The sequence below is a fragment of the Oncorhynchus keta genome, chromosome 1 (assembly GCF_023373465.1).
Source record: "Oncorhynchus keta strain PuntledgeMale-10-30-2019 chromosome 1, Oket_V2, whole genome shotgun sequence".
NCBI classification, from domain to species: Eukaryota; Metazoa; Chordata; class Actinopteri; order Salmoniformes; family Salmonidae; genus Oncorhynchus; species Oncorhynchus keta.
In genome coordinates, this window is record NC_068421.1 from 48,788,391 (window position 1) to 48,813,182 (window position 24,792).

Here is a 24,792-nt window from a genome sequence, read left to right on the forward strand (position 1 = left end):
CTGAAATCCACAAGGTCCTTTGTAGATTTTTGACCCATTTTGTTTTCTCTACTCTGACAATTAATGCACAGATAAAACGGGAAACCTAGTTAGTTTCTAGTAATCTCTCCTCCTTCAGTCTTCTTCTGTGGACTTTATATGGCGGTTGGCAACCAACTTTAAGTTGTATTATCACTACCAACTGGACTGGAGTGTGGGCCTCAATTCATCTGTCAATCATCCACGTGGGTATATTCTCCTAAAAAGGAGGGACTTGAAGCGTGTCACTCGTCAAAAATAGAACAACGTTCTATTTTAGCGTCTGACTTAGAGGACACACAAGCAATTTGGATGAAATTATTGAATAACGTGCACATCTATTTTATAACGCGAGCGGTGTGGTCAAGCATGTTATGGGAGATTCTGGAGCGGCACCTGAGATAGCCTTTTCCACCACCATCAACAAAACACCAAATAATGGAATTTCTCGTGGAAGAATGGTGTCGCAGCCCTTCAATAGAGTTCCAGACACTTGTAGAACCTATTCCTGGGGTGTCGTGTCTGCAGGTGTTTACTTTCAATTAAGCCCTAGACAACCAGGTGTGGGGAGCTCTTTACTAATTAGTGACCGTAATTCATCAATCAAGTAAAAGGGAGGAGCAAAAACTCACACACACTGTCCTCAGTGGAATGAGTTTGACACCTGTGATCTACGCCAAGGATCATTGAAGCTGTTCTGGTGGCTCGTGGTGGCCCAATGCCATTTTAAAGACACTTCCGGTTGGGGTTTCCTTTACTTTGGCAGTTACCTGTACATCCCTGATGGCTTACCCACTTAAATAATTACACTTCGTTTATTTCACCTTGTGCAATAATGTAAGGCATCCAGTCCTCTATTCCTCCGATGAGCTATGGTGTGTTTTAGTCTGTTAATATATAATAATATATGCCATTTAGCAGACGCTTTTATCCAAAGCGACTTACAGTCATGTGTGCATACAGTCTACGTATGGGTGGTCCCGGGAATCGAACCCACTACCCTGGCGTTACAAGCGCCATGCTCTACCAACTGTGCTACAGAAGGACCAAAACCATTGTCCTGGAACACATCACAATATGTACTGCTACCTGTCGAGCTCTAGACACAGTTTGTGGTGGTAAGGCCAACTGTCCAGTCTGTACCCAGCCACAGGTCCTAGATCCTAGGCTTTTTTTGGAGAAGTCTGAGCTCGGCTCCCCTGCAGAGAGGCAGAGGGCCGCTGCTGGAGACGTTTCCTCTCCATAAAAGAGAAATGTGCACAAACGCAAAGAGGCCAAGCTCCATTAATGTCACTCACCCAGTCACAACATCCAAGGGTCTCCTCGGTACACTGAGCCTGCCAGGCACTACAGCTATCTGGGCAGAGCCTGGCTCGACACACTCAGTTTTCCACCACAAAACACCAGAAAATGGCTAAAAAAAAGTAGAACCAGCTCAACGCATTTACACAGATTTTACTAGAAGATGTTCAGTGTTTCTTTTGAAAAAAAAACAACATTCAAAGGTATAGTTTCACCATATTAAAATCAAGTTTTGTTTTTGTCCTAATCACAAACAATAATCTCCGCAAATGATTTTGTCAAAGCTACAAAATAAGTATGGCTTTACAATGATGGTAAACACTTCTGGGGTTAATGGGTTAAAATCTTCCTAAAATTCAGAGGGACATGCTAAAACGCAGAATTTTGGCACTTTAGCAAATTTGTATACATATTAAAAACATATTCATTGAATATTACATGTGGTCTATATTAAAGGGCACTTCATTTAATACAACAGGCACAAAAGGGCCTCATTTCATGGAACAACCCTTTTATACAACACTGCAGATTATACACACACACACTTGTACACTTAAGCTTACTTTTGCTCTTCAAACATGCAAAAAAGGAGGATCCTTACCCCTCAGGATAAAGCCAACTGTCACAAGACCAGGTAATAACTTAACCTACTGGAACCAGAGGCAGAGGCCTCATAGACAATGACTTGACAGGACACAACTCCCGCTCAGACCTTGATGTATCCCCCTCATTAGCAGTAGGCCTCAGTTCTCTTCACCTCTAATTCCCAAGACCCACAGTTCAACAAGCAAACAGCACTAACGGGTAGACTGCTCATGAGTTCACTCAGAAAGAATGGCCAGGGTTTCATATTTTGGAATGGGCTTGTGAGGGGAATCCAAACAGTCCTGCCTGTATTTTCTAAATGCTGATGATGAATGGACGGCCAGGATGAATAGACATCGTGTTGCAGGCATTCTTTCACACCGCAAATCCTTCGTCCACCACACTCCCTGACAAAGAGTGGGGACGAAAAGTGGAGGACGTGTAGAATATTATACAGTCCTTCCACCCCCCCCCTCTTCTTCTCACTTGCTACTTCATTCGGCAGTTCAGCTGTTTATGTCTAGGTTCCCAGAATGGGCCGGCACTGTTGCCCCTCTCGTTTAGAGCAGACTTTTTATGAGAGAGGGCTTCCCGGAGGCCTGTCCTTCACACCCCAGTGAGGAGCCAGCGGTCAGCCTTTCCAGCGGGCTGCTCCAGCTAGGAAAATTGAGTCCACTCATCACAGGTCTGGCCTCCAGCTGTTCAGAGGACCCCAGAACACCCCTCTCTGCCAGGGGTGGGGAACCCAAGCTGGAGAGAGTGAAGGCTGGCAAGTCTAGCCCTAGTGACATCCCTCCTTTGGGTCAATCAGCTTCTATCATACAACTTTTATGGAAGTATGTAATATCATGGCCAGGAGGTTTTCATACTTGTTCTGTGAGGTATGGAATTCATGCTTATGTTTAGATACACTACATAACCAAAAGTATGTGGACAGCTGTTCATCAAACATCTCATTCCAAAATTATGCGCATTAATATGGAGTTGGTCCCCCCTTTGCTGTTATTACAGCCTCCACTCTACTGGGAAGGCTTTTCACTAGATGTTGGAACATTGCTGCGGGGACTTGCTTCCATTCAGCCACAAGAGCATCCGTGAGGTTGGGCACTGATGTAGAGCAATTAGGCCTGGCTCGCAGTCGGCGTTCCAATTCATCCCAAAGGTTAGGGCTCTGTGCAGGCCAGTCAAGTTCTTCCACACTGATCTTGACAAACCATTTCTGTATGGACCTCACTTTGTGCATGGGGCATTGTCATGCTGAAACAGGAAAGGGCCTAGCCCAAACCATGAAAAACAACCCTAGACTATTATTCCTCCTCCACCAAATTTTACAGTGGGCACTATGCATTTGGACAGGTAGCATTCTCCTGGAATCCGCCAAACCCAGATGGCAGAGCTCCAGAGTTCCTCTGTGGAGATGGGAGAAGAACCATCTTTGCAGCACTCCACTAATCAGGCCTTTATGGTAGAGTGGCCAGACGGAAGCCACTCCTCAGTAAAAAAAGGCACATGACAGCCCACTTGGAGTTTGCCAAAAGGCACCTAAAGGACTCTCAGTCCATGAGAAACTATATTTTCTGGTCTGATGAAACCTAGATTGAACTCTTTGGCCTGAATGCATAGCGTCACATCTGGAAGAAACCTGGCACAATCCCTACGGTAAAGGATGGTGGTCGCAGCGTCGTGCTGTGGGGATGTTTTTCAGTGGCAGAAACTGGGAGACTAGTCAGGATCGAGGGAAAGATGAACGGAGCAAAGTACAGAGATCCTTGATGAAAACCTGCTCCACAGTGCTCAGGACCTCACCCCAGTCGAACAGGACAATGACACTAAGCACACAGCCAAGACAACGCAGAAGTGGCTTTGGGACCTGTGACTGTCCTTGAGTGGCCCATCTCTGGAGAGAACATCTCTGGAGAGATCTGAAAATAGCTGTGCAGCGACGCTCCCCATCCAACCTGACAGAGGTTCTGCAGAGAAGAATGGGAGAAACTCCCTAAATACAGGTGTGCCAAGTATGTACACAAGAAGACCCGAGGCTATAATTGCTGCCAAAAGTGCTTCAACAAAGTACTGACTAAAGGGTATTTTGCAACCATTTCTAAAAAACAATTTTTTGCTTTGTCATTATGTGGAATTGTGTGTAGATTGAGCGAAAAAATCCAATTTAATCCGTTTTAGAATAAGGCTTTCACATAAAATGTGGAAAAAGTAAAGGGGTCCGAATACTTTCTGAATGCACTATAAAGCGCTTCATAAACAAGGGAAAGCTAGCTCGCGTGAGCACAGCCACTCTTGTGATGCAAACTAGGCCGTAACCTCCAGTGAAAAAGCTGCAGGTTAAAGAAGAGTACTGAACTCAGTTGCACGTTTATTGTAACTGGGGATAAAGTAAATATGCATGGCTCGATTTTGTTTTCATGTGAAGAACACTAGCCAAGTCCTTCAGAAGAAATGATGATGCAGGCATGCAAACAAACCTCAGCATGATGAACGTGCAGTTTCATGCTATCATCACTTCATGATGTGTCATCTCTTCATGTTTTTCTTGATGATGTCCGATGCACTCTGCCCTCTAGTTATCAGAGATACCAGGCCACATCAGCCAAGATCCACAACATCCCACCCCATCTCAAGTCATCAACCAGGTCACGTCGTCAAGAGGAGTCAAAACAGTCTGCCCTGTCCAGTGTCCCATGAACCACCTACACGTCACTTGCTGGCCCATAAGTCAAGTGAATATGCTGGGACCCTACATTCAGCTCCATAGCCACACACTCAATTTCACAACCCTCCTCTCCGAAGACTACTGGCCCATGCTGATCTGGTGGGTCTGCTCGTTTGCCTAAACAACATGAGTATGCTGTTGAGCCGCCATCCTTTCATCGACACTTACTCAACAATGTTCCAGCAGACGGTGACTACACGGGCGAGAAGGTATGCACAGTGCTACTCTTTCCTTCCATTTCTCCTCCCCTGCCCTTATTTGTTTGTCAGTTTGGTGACAGGCACTGGAGGCACCGGTCTACTGCCTGCCCATAACTTCTCCCCAGGGTTCACAGCTTGGCCTGGCTGGACACAACCTCAGAATATTTTATTTTCACCTTGTATGGTGTTGTGATTTTGTCCCCATAACCCACCAATTTTAGAAAAGGCAGATTGTTGCTCTGGATATTGATTCACAAAGACAAGTTCCTGGTTTAGAACTTGTTAAGGTTACAGGAAAAGTTCATGAAGTCACAGAACAAGGTCATGGTTAGAGTTGATATAGAATTATAGAACCTATAGAATTATTCCATGTGGTCATAAAAAGGTTGATTACTTAAGTGATGACATAGAGGGTTTGTGTGCGCACGTCATTACTCTGTTCAATTACTTGGTCAGACAAGTGAGCGCCAAGGACAGGATGTTGAGGCAGAAGAAAACAAGCAAAGCTGAAATAAACATTAAAGTCAATGTTAACTATTTCAAATGTATGAGTTTCTTCCAGGAATTGAGATGATTTTCCACTTTTTTCCCCATAAATCTACAATATCCCACCCGCATAGAACAGACATACGGGAAGTGAAACGTTGGCAGTCCGCTCATCTTTGGGAAACAGGGTGGAGAGAAGGCAGGCTCATAGTGTGACTAAACATTTCCTCCTGTCAGTTGGGGAGTACAGGGTGTTATAGCATCCTGTGTTGTTTGAGGTTAGGTATACCCCTCAAACCCACAATTTGGCCCATGTGACTAGCTCAGTCTATAATCAGAACAGGCTTTCGATAGTCCATTAGTTAAGGAAGGGAGGCATCTACAATCTCATTAGTTGTGTATTCCAAGATGGTGAATGATGATAGCAACTGTACCTCAAAAAGAATAGAGACCGGATTCACATGAGTAAAGATTTAGGAATGAGGAACTCTCACTCTCAATAAAAGGCTATTATGAAGACATCCATGACTCAATATCTGGGCCAGAAACATACTGGTAATATTACTGACAAGCCATTTCATTAATGGGAATTGACAGCTACAAAACATTTCTGACAAGGAATTAACGAGTAGCACTGGACTTTTCCACTCGTTTTTATGGATACAAATTTAAGTACCAATACTTTTATCCCCAGAGTTCCATAATCATGCAGAAAAACTGCCCTTTATTATCATTTCCCAAAAGCTTAACATTCCCTCCATAATAAACATGCATTTCAGTCGTTCCACAAAAATAGTGCCTTTTGCATCCCTTTGATATTTTAAGTATAAACTGTGCTCCAATATTACATTTTAAAAGCCTGTTATATTACATGAAGTGTTCATTAAAATAGACCACATTTAGAACTCGATGAATCAAAATTCAGCATTTTGACATGTCCCTCAGTGTACCCTCTGACTTCTAATAAGATTTCAACCCATTTATTCAGGTTTTCACCATCATTGTAAAGCCCTAGTTATATTGGGGCTTTGACTGTCATTTCTGAAGATGACTATACATTACATGTGATTAGTGAGGCATTTACGTCCGTCCCTCAATGAGCTGACAGACGTTTTGCACTGTTTCGCAATGGCTTTAGTCATAAATCTAGCAATAGGGTCATATTTTATTAATGTAGTAGTTTTCCCCCACCCCCTAGAAAGCTATGACCTTTGGCTTTCACCTGGAATTGTTCATTTACATCTGAGAAGAATAAAAAAAAAACTTTTCAACCCATATAGTCTAGTACATAAAATATATAAAAAAAAAAAAAAAAATTGAGGGGGGGGGTGTGAATGAATAAGCATTTCATACTTTAGTATAGTTATAATCTGTTTTAGGAACATCTACCTAAAATATTTCACCTTTATTACTTTACCAAACAGACATTAGTGATAGTCAATCTGTGAACGTCTAAATCAACAATTGGGCCATTTAAACAGCGTGCGTCCCTCCTATAGACAAGGGGAGAACGGCTATGTAAAGGGATCCATTTTGTCATTCTGAGCATATGAAATGTGTCTGCCTCAGACGTAAAACCTCCGGTGCAGACCAGGAATACTACTTTCCCGATGCGGATCCTGTATTTTGCCCACCACCCAGGACAATGGATCGGATCCCAGCCGGTGAACCTAAACAACGTTGCCGTAAAAGGAGCAAACGGTCTTCTGGTCAGGCTCCGGAGACGGGCACATCGCGCACCACTCCCTAGCATACTACTCGCCAATGTCCAGTCTCTTGACAACAAGGTTGATGAAATCCGAGCAAGGGTAGCATTCCAGAGAGACATCAGAGACTGTAACGTTCTTTGCCTCACGGAAACATGGCTCACTCGAGACACGCTATCGGAGTCGGTACAGCCGGCTGGTTTCTTCATGCATCGCGCCGACAGAAACAAGCATCTTTCTGGTAAGAAGAGGGGAGGGGGGGTGGTATGCCAAATGTTTAACGAGATGTGGTATGATCATAACAGTTCCCGCTCAGCCCAGTCAAAACTGTTCGCTGCTCTGGCCCCCCAATGGTGGAACAAACTCCCTCACGACCCCAGGACAGAGGAGTCAATCACCACCTTCCGGAGACACCTGAAACCCCACCTCTTTAAGGAATACCTAGGATAGGATAAGTAATCCTTCTCACCCCCCTAAAAGATTTAGATGCACTATTGTAAAGTGGCTGTTCCACTGGATGTCATAAGGTGAATGCACCAATTTGTAAGTCGCTCTGGATAAGAGCGTCTGCTAAATGACTTAAATATACATGTAAATAACAACACCGGACTTAGAATTCCTCACAATCAAATGTCGACCTCATTATCTACCAAGAGAATTCTCTTCGATTATAATCACAGCCGTATATATTCCCCCCCAAGCAAACACATCGATGGCCCTGAACAAACTTTATTTGACTCTATGTAAACTGGAAACCACATATCCTGTGGCTGCATTCATTGTAGCTGGGGATTTTAACAAGGCTAATCTGAAAACAAGACTCCCTAAATTCTATCAGCATATTGATTGTGCAACCAGGGCTGGTAAAACCCTGGATCATTGTTATTCTAACTTCCGCGATGCATAAAAGGTCCTCCCCCGCCCTCCTTTTGGAAAAGCTGACCATGACTCCATTTTGTTGCTCCCAGCCTATAGACAGAGACTAAAACAGGAAGCTCCCGCGCTCAGGTCTGTTCAACGCTGGTCCGACCAATCTGATTCCACGCTTCAAGACTGCTTCGATCACGTGGATTATGTTCCACATTGCGTCCAACAACAACATTGACGAATACACTGATTCGGTGAGCGAGTTCATTAGAAAGTGCATCGGCGATGTCGTACCCACAGCAACTATTAAAACATTCCCAAACCAGAAACCATGGATTGATGGCAGCATTCGAGCGAAACTGAAAGCGCGAATCACTACTTTTAACCAGGGCAAGGTGACCGGAAACATGACCGAATACAAACAGTGTAGCTATTCCCTCCGCAAGGCAATCAAACAAGCTAAGCGTCAGAATATAAACAAAGTAGAGTCGCAATTCTTAGAAACAAGAGGTATGTGGGAGTCTACAGTCAATCACGGATTACAAAAAGAAAACCAGCCCCGTCGCGGACCAGGGTGTCTTGCTCCCAGACAGACTAAATAACTTCTTTGCTCGCTTTGAGGACAATACAGTGCCACTGACACGGCCTGCTAACAAAACCTGCGGACTCTCCTTCACTGCAGCCAATGTGAGTAAAACATTTAAACGTGTTAACCATCGGAAGGATGGAAGCCCAGACGGCATCCCCAGCCGCGTCCTCAGAGCATGTGCACACCAGCTGGCTGGTGTGTTTACGGACATATTCAATCAATCCTTATCCCAGTCTGCTGTCCCCACATGCTTCAAGAGGGCCACTATTGTTCCTGTTCCCAAGAAAGCTAAGGTAACTGAGCTAAACGACTACCGCCCCGCCCCGTAGCACTCACTTTCCGTCATCATGAAGTGCTTTGAGAGACTAGTCAAGGACCATATCACCTCCACCCTACCTGACACCCTAGACCCACTCCAATTTGCTTACCGCCCCAATAGGTCCACAGACAACGCAATCGCAACCACACTGCCCTAACCCATCTGAACAAGAGGAATAACTGTGAGAATGCTGTTCATCAACTACAGCTCAGCTTTTAACACCATAGTACCCTGGGTCTCGACCCCGCCCTGTGAAACTGGGTACTGGAATTCCTGACGGGCCACCCCCAGGTGGTGAGGGTAGGTAACAACAACTCCACCCCGCTGATCCTCAACACTGGGGCCCCACAAGGGTGTGTTCTGAGCCCTCCCCTGTACTCCCATCACCCACGACTGCGTGGCCATGTACGCCTCAAACTCAATCATCAAGTTTGCGGACAACACTACAGTGGTAGGCTTGATTACCAACAATGACGAGACGGCCTACAGGGAGGAGGTGATGGCCCTCGGAGTGTGGTGTCAGGAAAATAACCTCACACTCAACGTCAACAAAACAAAGGAGATGATCGTGGACTTCAGAAAACAGCAGAGGGAGCACCCCCCCCCCCCTATCCACATCGACTGGACAGTAGTGGAGAGGGTAGTAAAGTTAAGTTCCTCGGCATACACATCAAGGACAAACTGAACTGGTCCACCCACACAGACAGCGTTGTGAAGAAGGCGCAGCAGTGCCTCTTCAATCTCAGGAGGCTGAAGGAATTTGGCTCATCACCAAAAGCACTCAAACTTTTACAGACGCACAATAAAGAGCATCCTGTCGGGCTGTATCACCGCCTGGTACGGCAACTGCTCCGCCCACAACCGTAAGGCTCTCCAGAAGATAGTGAGGTCTGCACAACGCATCACTGGGGGCAAACTACCTGCTCTCCAGGACAACTACACCACCCGATGTCACAGGAAGGCCATAAAGATCATCAAGGACAACAACCACCCGAGCCACTGCCTGTTCACCCCGCTATCATCCAGAAGGCGAGGTCAGTACATGTGCATCAAAGCAGGGACCGAGAGACTGAAAAACACCTATCTCAAGGCCATCAGACTGTTAAACAGCCACCACTAACATTGAGTGGCTGCTGCCAACATACTGACTCAACTCCAGCCACTTTAATAATGGAAATTGATGTAAAAAATGTATCATCACTCACCACTTTAAACTATGCCACTTTTATGTTTACAAACCCTCATCTCATACAGTGGGGCAAAAAAGTATTTAGCCTGCCACCAATTGTGCAAGTTCTCCCACTTAAAAAGATGAGAGGCCTGTAATTTATCATAGGTACACTTCAACTATGACAGACAAAATGGAAGAAAAAAAATCCAGAAAATCACATTGTAGGATTTTTAATGAATTTATTTGCAAATTATGGTGGAATAATGGCAGAACTATTCTCAGTAGAAACATTGAACATCTATAAATCATAGTGTAAAAGCAGGTGAGCTGGTTCTACTCTTCTTTGACATTTTCTGGTGGGAAACTGAGCAGATCGAGCATATCACGTCAACCCTGCCAAGCTAGCAATGAGGAACCAGCCCAGAAGCGGCCCTTTTCCAGCAAACTGGATGTAGTCTATCACAGTGCCATCCGTTTAATCACCAAATTCCCATATACTACCCACCACTGCGACCTGTATGCTCTCATTGGCTGGCCCTCACTACATATCCGTCACCAAACCCAATGGCTCCAGGTCATCTATAAGTCTTTGCTAGGTAAAGCCCCGCCTTATCTCAGCTCACTGGTCACCAGAGCAACACTCACCCATAGCACGTGCTCCAGCAGGTATATTGCACTGGTCATCCCCAAAGCCAACACTTCCTTTGGCTGCCTTTCCTTCCAGTTTTCTGCTGCCAATGAATTGCAAAAATCTCTGAAGCTGGACTCTTAGATATCTCTCTCTAACTTTAAGCATCAGCTGTCTGAGCAGTTTACAGATCACTGTACCTGTTCACAGCCAATCTGTAAATAGCACACCCGACTACCTCATCCCCATATTATTACTTACCCTCTTGCACCCCAGTATCTCTACTTGCACATCATCATCTGCACATCTATCACTCCAGTATTAATGCTAAATTGTAATTATTTTTGCCTCTAGGGCCTATTTATTGCCTACCTCCCTACTCTTCTACATTTGCACACACTGTACAATGATTTTTCTATTTTGTGTTATTGACTGTACGTTTGTTTATGTGTAACTCCGTGTTGTTTTTGTCGCACTGCTTTGCTTTATCTTGGCCAGGTCGTAGTTGTAAATGAGAACTTGTTCTCAACTGGCCTACCTGGTTAAATAAAGGTGAAATATTTAATTTTTTTAATTCCGGGGGTCCAGAACTGACTGAAATCGGCCCAGAACCGGGTGTCGGACTCAGCCCGGAATCAAAATTAATGAAGCCCATGTACATCGGGACATTTCCGTTGACCGGAATTCAGCCGACTTTGCCGGCATCTACCAGAGTCCCCCCAGAAACAGCCCGATGCAAATTTAAGCAAATGTATAAAAAATTACCCAATTTAGTAATTTTAAATATTACTATTATACATATAAATTATACCCATCCACAAAAAAAAAAAACATTTCATTTCAGAGGAGACACCATACACCTACCTGGTGACCGTGTCAGCGTGCATGAGTCTAGCTCGCCACAGGAGTCGCAACAGCGCGAGTCGACAAGGACATCCCAGCCGGCCAAACCCTCCCCTAACTCTGACGAAGCCGGGCCAATTGTGCGTCGCCTCATGGGTCTCCCGGTTGCGACCGGCACAGATCTTGAACCAGCATTTGCTCTGCGACGCAGTTTGCACAGCGACGCAGTCTTAGACCGCTGTGCCACTCTGGAAGTTCCATCCACAAAGTTTGTAATGCTTATCAATCGCCTTGCACGAAGTATCAAAATACTAAAATACTACAGGACTCCTAAAGAATTTAATTTAAATGTTAATTGTATTTTTTGACCACAGAAACAATGAGAAAATAAATAAATGTTAATTAAATAAAGCAGCCCATGTAATCATCTGCCAGAGTAGCCCCAATTGGCCCGAGCCCCAAGTAATATATACAGTTGAAGTCGGAAGTTGACATATACTTAAGTATGAGTCATTAAAACTTGTTTTTCAACCACTCCACAAATTTCTTGTTAACAAACTAGTTTTGGCAAGTCGGTTAGGACATCTTTGTGCATGACATAAGTAATTTTTCCAACAATTGTTCACATACAGATTATTTTATTTATAATTCAATGTATCACAATTCCAGTGGGTTTACATACACTAAATTGACTGTGCCTTTAAACCGCTTGGAAAATTCCAGAAAATGTCATGGCTTCTGAAGCTTCTGATAGGCTAATTGACATCATTTGAGTCTTTTGCAGGTGTACCTGTGAATGTATTTCAAGGCCTACCTTCAAACTCACTGCCTCTTTGCTTGACATCATGGGAAAATTAAAAGAAATCAGCCAAGACTTCAGAAAAAAAAATTGTAGACCTCCACAAGTCCTTGGGAGCAATTTCCAAACGCCTGAAGGTACCACATTCATCTGTACAAACAATAGTACACAGTAACACCATGGGACCACGCAGCCGTCATACCGCTCCGGACGGAGACGGTCTCCTAGAGATGAACGTACTTTGATGCGAAGAGTGCAAATCAATCCCAGAACAACAGCAAAGGACCTTGTGATGATGCTGGAGGAAACAGGTACAAAAGTATGTATATCCACAGTAAAATCTAGTCCTATATCGACATAACCTGAAAGGCTCAGTAAAGAAGATGCCACTGCTCCAAAACTGCCATAAAAAAGCCAGACTACGGTTTGCAGCTGCACATCAAAAGTATGAAATAACACATATGGATTCATGTAAGTAACCAAAATAAGTGTTATCTAAATATATTTTAGATTTTTTAAAGTAGCCAGCCACACTTTGCCTTGATGACAGCTTTGCACACTCTTGGCATTCTCTCAACCAGCTTCATGAGGCAGACACCTGGAATGCATTTCAATTGCCTTGTTAAAAGTTAATTTGTGGAATTTCTTTCCACACTTTTTTCATTCATTCTTGCCCAGCGACATTTCAAGAGAACTCATCTCTTCCCCAGATGGCAATGGAATAAAGAGGGCACATTTTAACAGCAGCCACTCATTAAATACAAATTACCTTTAAGTTTTAACAGTTGCTTCTCATGTTAAATATCAAACGTTTCCTCCATACCCCCAACTGGAATTCCACAGTCTTCCATATAAACAAATACAACCAAAACCAACTGGGGAAATAGAAATACCCTGTGCCACTTAAACTCAATTAGAAACAGCCTCATTTAGTTAGTTGTCTTTCCATCAACAAGTGTTAACAGCTTGCATTATGCAGCCAAAAACCTCAGTTGTGATGTCTGTTTTTATTAATTATAGACCTGTATGTCTAAGCGTATGTGAGTATGTCCTTGTAAATTCAATGTGACTGTGTGTATCATCAAGCCCTTGGTATGGTAAGGAATAAGCTAAACTGGGCGGAATAATGGCAGGCTGATGGGCAGGCTAATGAGGAAAAACTGCTGAGAATGTAAACCAGCCTAAATGTGTAGGATTAGAGGGATTACGCTATGTACACGTAGCACATGCTGGAACAAAAATAAGCACACATGCTCCATTCTCCATTATATATATATATTTAATTTTATTGTACCAACAGAAAATTAGACCATTTAACAAGATAGTGTAAAACATTCCCTGTCTGACAAAGGTGGCCAGGATAGGAACGTGTAAAAGAGGGACGGAGGGGGGACAAAGAGATGCATGCTGGGATGTCAAGATTCTTCCTGTAGAAGCCTCGTAACGCCACCTGTGGAATAGAAAGGCCAGAGCAGTTAGAAGGATACGACCTGAATAGGCTGCGTTTGATCACAAAACACTTAATTCGTTGCTTGTTTTTACAAGAAAGTTATGGTAATTAGGCCTGTCTATATTTCAATGTTTGTTAACGCTTCTCCTACAATGTCCGTCCCTGCGGAAATCTAGAGATGTTTTTTGTTGTTGCATGGGCTGCATCTCTATCCACCACATCCGCCGATATCACCCTTCCGCATCTGCGGCAAAAGGTGGCAGTGCTAGACTGGTCAGACCATGAGACGTCCCAAAAACCAGTCTTCTCACGAAAAAGTCTAAAGCGTCCAAACGGTTTGGCCTACAAACTATTATGAGAATTCACATGAACACGATGGTATTCTCCATTTTGCTCTAAGACCCCCACAAGCGTCACTGGACTCTTCTGAAGTCAGTTCAGCCAATCTGCCAACTTCTGTCTGTAGTGTCTGAACAGTTTGGGTTACACACTAATCTCTCACGCACACGTACATATCAGTTGTTTTGTTCTAGGACGCCCACCACCACCACAATACTTGTATGAAGGTCCCCTGTACCAGTTTTTAAAAATGAATTTAACTATGTATGGAGATGGGTTAAATAAATATATATAAATAAAAATAAATACAAATAGCTTTCTGATCTTTGTTATATCTCAGATATAGGACAGACACTTCAGAACAATTTATTTTGTTTTATTTGGGACAATCTGTTCTTCCATGTAGTGCTGTTTGAATGTCTGTTCTTCCAAAAGTGCTGTTTGAATGAATGCTTACGAGCCTGCTGCTGCCTGCCACCGCTCAGTCACACTGCTCTATCAAATCGTAGACTTAATTATAACACACAGAAATACGAACCTTAGGAATACACAAGTCTAAATATTCCTGTTAACATTGAAGGTTGTGCAATGTATGTCATAATTACGTATAATTCTGCCAAATTATTCCCAGTCAAGTGAAATCCATAGATTAGGGCCTAATGAATTTATTTCAATTGACTGATTTCCTTATATGAACTGTAACGCAGTAAAATCTTTGAAATGGTTGCATGTAGCGTTTATATTGTTCAGATTTGTTTTCCTTTCTTTTCCTTAAATTATGCTTTTCTATATGATAATTTAAAGATTTTCATTATGACAATTAATTAAGATAACCACTGTGGTGTGTATTTCAAATCCTCTTACATGCAGAGCAGGAGCATTTCTAATCCCAAAAGGCATGACACTATCTAAATCCCCTAATTGTATGTTGTACAAGCCTTCATGGGAATTAATTGGGACCAAGACAAACATAAGTGTGCTGATGGCCAAAACGGACAAAACAATCTATCTTGGCTCACTCTTTGCTGTGCAATTACTGCCATTACAGATGGAGGGTTTGCCCTCAGGGAAAATGGCAGTATTGTTTACATTCCATATGCACCGATGGGTGCGAGCCAGGTTAGGCATGGTAACAAAAACCCAAAGACCTGCACTGTACCATTACCTCTCTCTGCTATCTCTGTACCAGCGATGGGGCAGAGCCACTCTGTCTGAGAGACTGCCTCACTCCTCTGTATAGCAAATTACAAGGTAATATTAAATATTCAGGCAAAAGAAAGTTTGAGGGGAAGAATCCAATGGGGTTGCGATTCTAAAATATTTTTAGCAATGTGACCCATCTACAGCTTTTAGTCAACAAGACTGGTTTCTAACCAGCACCCACTCTTTCAGAGAGAACCCATTACGAATGACTTGCGAACCATCAATGGATCCAGATCCATCATTTGATAAACACTGGTGTAAAACACATACATACCTTTTACGCTGAGGGCGTTCACTCAATGTACTCAAAGGACTCAGGGGCCTCTGGCTCCTGTTCCTCCTCCTCGATCTTTGGGCCGTGGGCAGAGACAGACTCCACCAGCTCCTCATCTTCCTCACTGGTGTCTTTCATGATGATGATGCCACCAGTGTGCAGCTGAAGACAGACAGGGGACATGGACCAATGGCATGAGCAACTGTAGGCTGTTTGACCAATGACGATCGTCTTTTTGATCTCAAGGGCGGTGTCGTGCTGTGTTAACGCCCAACACCTTGTCTGCCTCCCCGACTGATCACCCACCTGCCCCACAATAATCTCAACTCAAGAGAACACACTGCACCTCATACTGTTTAAATCTCACTTACTCTCCACTGTCAACACCGACTAGCAGGCTTATGCAATAATTGGACACATTTGACAAGGTTTCTCTCAAAACGATCCACAGACGAGGTGATGGATAACAGTGAAGAGATTTATCGTGGCTGCAAGAAACAGGTATTTTTTCAGTCTCTTGGTCTGCCTGTGAGGATTTTGAGGAGATGGTTGCCTCAGTCATACACAGCTATCAAATTGCCATCGCAGTGGTTGTACTGTACATCAAGCAGCTTTGTTATCACTGTGCATCAGTGTTATAGATATGGTTGTTTAAGATATGATGCGTTTCAGGTCCACACTAAAGCGTCTGGCATGGTGAGCAATGCACAGGCTTGATTCTAACGCCTACATTATCACTGGGCAGCTAAGCTAACACTAAACTACTTACAGACCACACTACAAGGTCTTTGGAACAGTGCCCTGATTGCCTTCTATGGAACAGGTGAAATTAAATAGTCACGATATGGAGGGACATTCTGTCGGAGGCACACCCTGACCCCGCAACAATAGATTAAGAAGCAATACTCCCAAGTGGTGCAATGGTCTAAGGCACTGCATCTCAGTGCAAGAGGCATCATTACAGTCCCTGGTTCGAAACCAGGCTGCATCACACCCGGCCGTGATTGGGAGTCCTATAGGATGGTGCACAATTGGCCCAGCGTCGCTGGGGTAGGCCGTCATTGTAAATAAGAATTTGTTCTTGACTGACTTGCCTAGCTAAATAAAGGTTACATTTAAAAAAATAGGTTGCGTAAGGTTGCGTACAAAAAACAAAATGGTTAATGTTTTAGAAGATTGACGAGAGCAAAGAGGCACCTGTGTCACATGATATGACCCATGATGATTGGTCTTAGCTCGACTTGTGTTGATTTTACACGTAACCAGACAATGCTCCTTGTTATAGGAGTGGGATTACGTTAAGTGTGCGGGTGACTGCATAATGCATATATCTCATTTTATTTATTGTGGAAACCTGTCAACACTTTGCGCGGGGCCAGAGTTCAGTGGTTTAATGCCGGCAACGTTAAGACTCAGTGGGTGATGATAGGGGTCAGATATACGGTCCAAAACCAAACAACCAGGGGTTATAATCTCAGACTGAATAGAAATAAAAGATGGCTGATAAAAAGATAGCTTCATTGCTGGACCCAGAAACACACTTAAAAAATAGAAAATCGCAAACACACACCAACAGTACGTACCGGTTTGAAGGGCTGGTAGCGGCACGTCTCGGGCATGTTGAACACTTTGAGCTGGGCGGGCATCACTCTGGCTGGGTTTTCCATCAGCTGGAAGTTGGGCTCGGGCTCCTTCTTCTTCTCTTTCGCTTTCTCCTCATCTTTCTTCTCCTTCTCAGCCTCCTGTACCTCCTGAGAGTCCAACAAACCCAAACAATGCTCAGCGTTTCCCCCCCCCTCTTCCTGAGGAAAACCCATGACTCAGTGACAACAAAATGCATTGGATGATACAATAGATGTCAATGAGCATAAACCCAAAATAAAGTGGGCTTTTCATGTCACACGTTTCCCGACAACCGAAAAGTTTCAACTCTGGAAGATGTGTTGATTTTGAGATGTGTGATACATACACCTTATCTGTTGCACTTGGTGGACAGTGATTTGTTAGGCTATTTGCAGCACCCCGCGCAAGACAATCTCACTGTTCGGCTATCCAAACAATACAACAAACTCCCCCTCTATAAGACACTGTGTCAGGTCTGAGTTATTGGATGGTACAAGGTCCTGTGAGGGGAGCGACATGAAAATTAAGTTTCTATTACAAGCTTCTTTGGCCTGCCTTTTTTTAGTGGGCGACTTTCCGTTTCTCTGAAATGGACACACTTTCTTTTGGTCAAGTTAGTGTGGCAGAAATTTGCATCATGTAGCTCCAACTCCAAAAAGTTCTGGGACACTGAAGTCCATGGAGAACAAGAGCACCTCCTCCCAGCTGCCCACTGCACTGAGGCTAGGTAACATGGTCACCACCGATAAATCCATGATTATCGAAAACTTCAACAAGCATTTCTCAACGGCTGGCCATGCCTTCCGCCTGGCTACTCCAACCTCGGCCAACAGCTCCCCCCCGCAGCTACTTGCCCAAGCCTCTCCAGGTTCTCCTTTACCCAAATCCAGATAGCAGATGTTCTGAAAGAGCTGCAAAACCTGGACCCGTACAAATCAGCTGGGCTTGACAATCTGGACCCTCTATTTCTGAAACTATCCGCCGCCATTGTTCAACCTCTCTTTCATATCGTCTGAGATCCCCAAGGATTGGAAAGCTGCCGCAGTCATCCCCCTCTTCAAAGGGGGAGACACCCTGGACCCAAACTGTTACAGACCTATATCCATCCTGCCCTGCCTGTCTAAGGTCTTCGAAAGCCAAGTCAACAAACAGGTCACTGACCATCTCGAATCCCACCGTACCTTCTCCGCTGTGCAATCTGGTTTCCGAGCCGGTCACGGGTGCACCTCAGCCACGCTCAAGGTACTAAACGATATCATAACCGCCATCGATAAAAGACAGTACTGTGCAGCCGTCTTCATCGACCATGCCAAGGCTTTCGACTCTGTCAATCACCATATTCTTATCGGCAGACTCAGGTAGCCTCAGTTTTTCTGATGACTGCCTTGCCTGGTTCACCAACTACTTTGCAGACAGAGTTCAGTGTGTCAAATCGGAGGGCATGCTGTCCGGTCCTCTGGCAGTCTCTATGGGAGTGCCACAGGGATCAATTTGGCGGGCGATTCCCTGATCCACCTCTACGCAGACAACACCATTCTGTATACTTCTGGCCCATCCTTGGACACTGTGCTATCTAACCTCCAAACGAGCTTCAATGCCATACAACACTCCTTCCGTGGGCTCCAACTGCTCTTAAACGCTAGTAAAACCAAATGCATGCTTTTCAACCGTTCGCTGCCTGCACCCGCACGCCCGACTAGCATCACCACCCTGGATGGTTCCGACCTTGAATATGTGGACATCTATAAGTACCTAGGTGTCTGGCTAGACTGTAAACTCTCCTTCCAGACTCAAACATCTCCAATCGAAAATCAAATCTAGAGTCGGATTTCTATTCCGCAACAAAGCCTCCTTCACTCACGCCGCCAAACTTACCCTAGTAAAACTGACTATCTACCGATCCTCGACTTTGGCGATGTCAACTACAAAATAGCTTCCAACACTCTACTCAGCAAACTGGATGCAGTTTATCACAGTGCCATCCGTTTTGTCACTGAAGCACCTTATACCACCCACCACTGCGACCTGTATGCTCTAGTCGGCTAGCCCTCGCTACATATTCGTCGCCAGACCCACTGGCTCCAGGTCATCTACAAGTCCATGCTAGGTAAAGCTCCGCCTTATCTCAGTTCACTGGTCACGATGGCAACACCCACCCGTAGCACGCGCTCCAGCAGGTGTATCTCACTGATCATCCCTAAAGCCAACACCTCAGTTGGCCGCCTTTTCTTCCAGTTCTCTGCTGCCTGTGACTGGAACGAATTGCAAAAATCGCTGAAGTTGGAGACTTATCTCCCTCACCAACTTCAAACATCTGCTATCTGAGCAGCTAACCGATCGCTGCAGCTGTACAGTCTATCGGCAAATAGCCCACCCATTTTTACCTACCTCATACCCATACTGTTTTTATTTATTTACTTTTCTGCTCTTTTGCACACCAATATCTCTACCTGTACATGACCATCTGATAATTTATCACTCCAGTGTTAATCTTCAAAATTGTAATTATTCGCCTACCTCCTCATGCCTTTTGCACAATGTATATAGACTTTTTTTTCTACTGTGTTATTGACCTGTTAATTGTTTACTCCATGTGTAACTCTGTGTTGTCTGTTCACACTGCTATGCTTTATCTTGGCCAGGTCGCAGTTGCAAATGAGAACATGTTCTCAACTAGACTACCTGGTTAAATAAAGGTTAAATAACATTTTTTTAAATCAATTAATGATCAGCCACCAGGTATAGACAACCTTGATGACAGCTGTATTGCTCCCCCTATTTGCTATATATTTAACCAAAATCTAAAGGAGTGTGTCCACAGGTGTGGAAGGAAGCTAAAGTAATTTCACTGCCCAAATAAAACAGCAAAGCACCTGTTGCTGGCTCTAACAGCCACCCTGTCAGTTTGCTGTCTGTTCTTAGTAAACTGATGGAGAGAATTGTGTTTGACCAAACAAAATGCTATGTTTCAGAGAACAACTACTGACTTTCAACATGCATATAGATAAGGGCATTCAACTTGTACTGCATTGACTAAGATGACAGATGATTGGTTGAAATAAATGGATAATAAGATGATAGCTGGAGCTGTATTGTTAGATTTCAGGGTAGCCTTTAATAATATTGGCTTTACATCACCTGCCATCACATGGTTGGAGAGTGTTCGTCAATTGAAGTTCTTTGAACATCAGATATGTACAGCACTCTTAATTTTTTACAAATGATTTGCCACTGGTCTTACGCAAAGCAACAATGAATCCACACAACATGTCAGCACCTACAGACAGTGAGCTCACTGAAATTCTAAATAAGGAGTTAGTCAGTATCAGCATAGGTGATTAACAATAACTTGGTATTAAATACATATAAAACTAAAAGCATTGTAAACTCAGCAAAAAACAGAAATGTCCTCTCACTGTCAACTGCTTTATTTATCTGCTTTAACGTAACATGTGTAAATATTTGTAGGAACCTAACAAGATTCAACAACTGAGACAAACTGAACAAGACTAACAGAAATGGAATAATGTGTCCCTGAACAAAGGGGGAGTGTGTGTGTGTGTGTGTGTGTGTGTCAAAATCAAAAGTAACAGTCAGTATCTGGTGTGGCCACCAGCTGCATTAAGTACTGCAGAGCATCTCCTCATGGACTGCACCAGATTTGCCCATTCTTGCTGTGAGATGTTACCCCACTCTTTTACCAAGGCACCTGCAAGTTCCTGGACATTTCAGGGGGGGAATGGCCCTAGCCCTCACCCTCTGATTCAAGGTCCCAGACGTGCTCAATGTGAATGAGATCCGGGCTCTTCGCTGGCCATGGCAGAACACTGACATTCCTTTCTTGCAGGAAATCACGCACAAAACAAGCAGTATGGCTGGTGGCATTGTCATGCTGGAGGGTCATGTCCGGATGAGCCTGCAGGAAAGGTATCACATGAGGGAGGAGGATGTCTTCCCTGTAACGCACAGCGTGGAGATTGCCTGCAATGACAAACAGGCTAAGTCCGATGACGCTGTGACAAACTGCACCAGACCATGAAGGACCCTCCACCTCCAAATCGATCCCGCTCCAGAGTACAGGCCTCGGTGTAACTCTCATTCCTTCAACGATAAACGCGAATCTTACCATCATCCCTGGTGAGACAAAACTGCGACTTGTCAGTGAAGAGCTCTTTTTGCCAGTCCTATCTGGTCCAGCGTCGGTGGGTTTGTGCCCATAGGCAACGTTGTTGCCGGTGATGTCTGAGGACCTGCCTTACAACATGCCTACAAGCCCTCAGTCCAGCCTCTCTCAGCCTATTGCAGACAGTCTGAGCACTGATGGAGAGATTGTGCGTTCCTGATGTAACTCGGGCAGTTGTTGCCATCCTGTACCTGTCCCGCAGGTGTGATGTTCAGATGTACCGATCCTGTGCAGGTGGTGTTACACGTTCACGCAGATGAGTAGGGACCCTGCGCATCTTCCGTTTGGTGGTTTTCAGTGTCAGTAGAAAGGTCTCTTTAGTGTCCTAAGTTTTCATAACTGTGACCTTAATGGCCTACCGTCTGTAAGCTGTTAGTGTCTTAACAACCGTTCCACAGGTGCATGTTCATTAATTGTTGATGGTTCATTGAAGAAGCATGGGAAACAGTGTTTAAATCCTTTACATTGAAGATCTGTGAAGTTAGTTGGAATTTTACAAATTATCTTTGAAAGACAGGGTCCTCAAAAAGGGATGTTTCTTTTTTTGCTGAGTTTATTTGGTTCAAAATATTCTCCAAGACCTAAACCTCAACTGGAGTTGTGCATAGGGCTGTTGCGGTGACCGTATTACCCCCACACCTGCTTTCACGAGTCATGTAGGCAGTCAAATTCCATTTTTTGTTGTTGAATGCTAGTAGTAATTATCGCATCCCACAACTGTCCCAGGCTATGTTCGTAATATTTATTTCTCACACAGAATAGGTCAAATTTGTACTATGGGGGATAGTAGATTGACAAAGGCTAGTGCTTTTGCTGTTCGTTAGGCCTACTCATCTTGTTGGCCGACGAAAAGTAAATGTGGACAGTTCTTCCAATATATATCTTCAATATGCACCTCGGAATTAGGTAAGGATGCACGCAGTTGCATCCCCGATTTGTCTGTCTTCACCTGTAGCCTGTGAGAAAGACCCAATCACATGATGGAGAGCCAAGTGAGTTAGAGGTGCTTCTGAGCACGCAGCACTCAGGGAGTAGGTCACAACGCAGCACTTCGGGAGCAGGTCACAACGCAGCACTTCGGGAGTAGGTCACAACGCAGCACTTAGGGAGTAGGTCACAACGCAGCACTTAGGGAGTAGGTCACAACGCAGCACTTAGGGAGTAGGTCACAACGCAGCACTTAGGGAGTAGGTCACAACGCAGCACTTAGGGAGTAGGTCACAACGCAGCACTTAGGGAGTAGGTCACAACGCAGCACTTAGGGAGTAGGTCACAACGCAGCACTTAGGGAGTAGGTCACAACGCAGCACTTAGGGAGTAGGTCACAACGCAGCACTTAGGGAGTAGGTCACAACGCAGCACTTAGGGAGTAGGTCACAACGCAGCACTTAGGGAGTAGGTCACAACGCAGCACTTAGGGAGTAGGTCACAACGCAGCACTTAGGGAGTAGGTCACAACGCAGCACTTAGGGAGTAGGTCACAACGCAGCACTTAGGGAGTAGGTCACAACGCAGCACTTAGGGAGTAGGTCACAACGGCCACTGGCCGCAAAAGGCACAATTTTTTTTTAGGATGCATTAAGGCCACACAAAGGGGATGCCATCGAGAAATTAGAGGCATTATCAAGTGCTTGTCAAATTGTGAATGAGAGACTAAGCTCCTGTCTCAGCCTCCAGTATTTATTCTGAAATAGTTTGTGTGTCGGGGGGCTAGGGTCAGTCTGTTATATCTGGAGTATTTCTCCTGTCTTATCCGGTGTCCTGTGTGAATTTAAGTATGCTCCCTCTAATTCTCTCTCTCTTTTGCTTTCTCCTTCTCTATCTCTTCTCTCGGGGGACCTGAGCCCTAGGACCATGCCTCAGGACTACCTGGCCTGATGACTCCTTGCTGGCAGTCCACCTGGTCATGGTGCTTCTCCAGTTTAAATTGTTCTGCCTGCGGCTATGGAACCCTGACCTGTTCACCGAATGTGCTACCTTGTCCCGGACCTGCTGTTTTGGACTCTCTACCGCACCTGCTGTCTCTTAACTCTGAATGATCGGCTTTCAAAAGCCAACTGACATTTACTCCTGAGGTGCTGACCTGTTGCACCCTCTACAACCACTGTGATTATTATCTGACCCTGCTGGTCATCGATGAACGTTTGAACATCTTGGCCATCTTCTGTTATAATCTCCACCCAGAACAGCCAGAAGAGGACTGGCCACGTCTCAGACTGGTTCCTCTCTAGGTTTCGGCCTTTCTAGGGAGTTTTCCCTAGCCACAGTGCTTCTACTTCTGCATTACTTGCTGTTTGGGGTTTTAGGCTGGGTTTCTGTACAGCACTTTGTGACATCAGCAATGTAAAAAGGGCGTAATAAATAAATTTGATTGATTAAGTGTGTAAAGCCTGCGCAAAAAAAACAAAGCAGAGCTCATGCCTTTCAAGCAACTTTTTTTCAAATCATCATTCGAGTTGCATCATGCAGCCCTGCAGTGTATTAAAAATCAAAACATATAGCCCAACGTTTGTAGAACAACTAAAGTTACATTTATAACTCTAAATTAAGCATATATGAGAACCCATTTCTTTGTTAACCGCTCAACAAAAGAATAGCCGCATGTGAGCACTCCCTCAAATCGTTTGGAGAAAATATTGTTTCCATTTTATTCAGCTTTGTTCAATTGTATTCTTCATACTATAAAATAATGCCACGGAATTCTAAGCAAAGCTTGTGTGCTAAATTAACTTGTTTAGCCCACAGCCATATGGCATAGCCAGATCAGGACAATACATAAGGACAACTCAGAGTATGCTATTCTGTTCTGAAATAGGCTACTTTTTTTAAAACAAATAATGGATTTATTGTGAAGGTGTAGGCTATATTACATGGATTTATTAGACATTTTAACATTTAGATGTTTCAAAGGTCGACATCGGTGTGTGGAAGGCTGTGTGTGGAAGCCAGGAGATGCTAAATGTGTTTGTTAATTAACATAATTTACAGTGAGACCGACAGTTATTTACTTGACCATCGCCGGCTGAAGAAATTTTGTGACCGCTACAGCCCTAGTTGTGCATAACGGGTGTAACCATTGAGCAAATTGAGGAAGCTAAACTCCTAGATATAACATTGAATGTTCAATTATATTGGTCAAGTCATATTGACAAATTTGTTGTGAAGATGGGAAGGGGTATGTCTTATCAAAAGTTGACACAAATCAACTGTACTAGATGTTAAGGCTCTGATCTGTCCCATTTTGATTACTGTCTGGTAATATGGTCAAGTGCAGCAATGGAAAAACCTAGTAAAGTTGCAGCTGGCTCAAAACAGAGCAGCACATCTTGCCCTTAACTGCACATACAGAACTAACAACATTCATGACAGTTATCGTGAGAAATATTACTGCAATGAAGATTCCAGATTGTCTACATAATCAAAGAACATTCAGCTCAGACAACCACACATAGCCCACAATACATGCCACCGGGGGTCTC

General features: G+C 44.2%; 1 protein-coding gene across 1 annotated transcript in view; it reads right to left on the reverse strand.

Moving 5' to 3' along the window:
* Positions 1 to 13,499: 13,499 nt before the first annotated feature.
* LOC118386844 (26S proteasome non-ATPase regulatory subunit 1-like) overlaps positions 13,500 to 24,792 on the reverse strand; it is a 103,356-nt gene continuing 92,063 nt past the window's right edge. The window contains exons 23-25 of the mRNA XM_035774767.2: positions 17,091 to 17,258; positions 15,508 to 15,669; positions 13,500 to 13,691 (exon numbers count right to left, since the gene is read on the reverse strand). Coding sequence (XP_035630660.1) covers positions 15,526 to 15,669; positions 17,091 to 17,258 — 312 coding nt within the window. The 3' untranslated portion in view covers positions 13,500 to 13,691; positions 15,508 to 15,525. The remainder of the gene's footprint in view (positions 13,692 to 15,507; positions 15,670 to 17,090; positions 17,259 to 24,792) is intronic.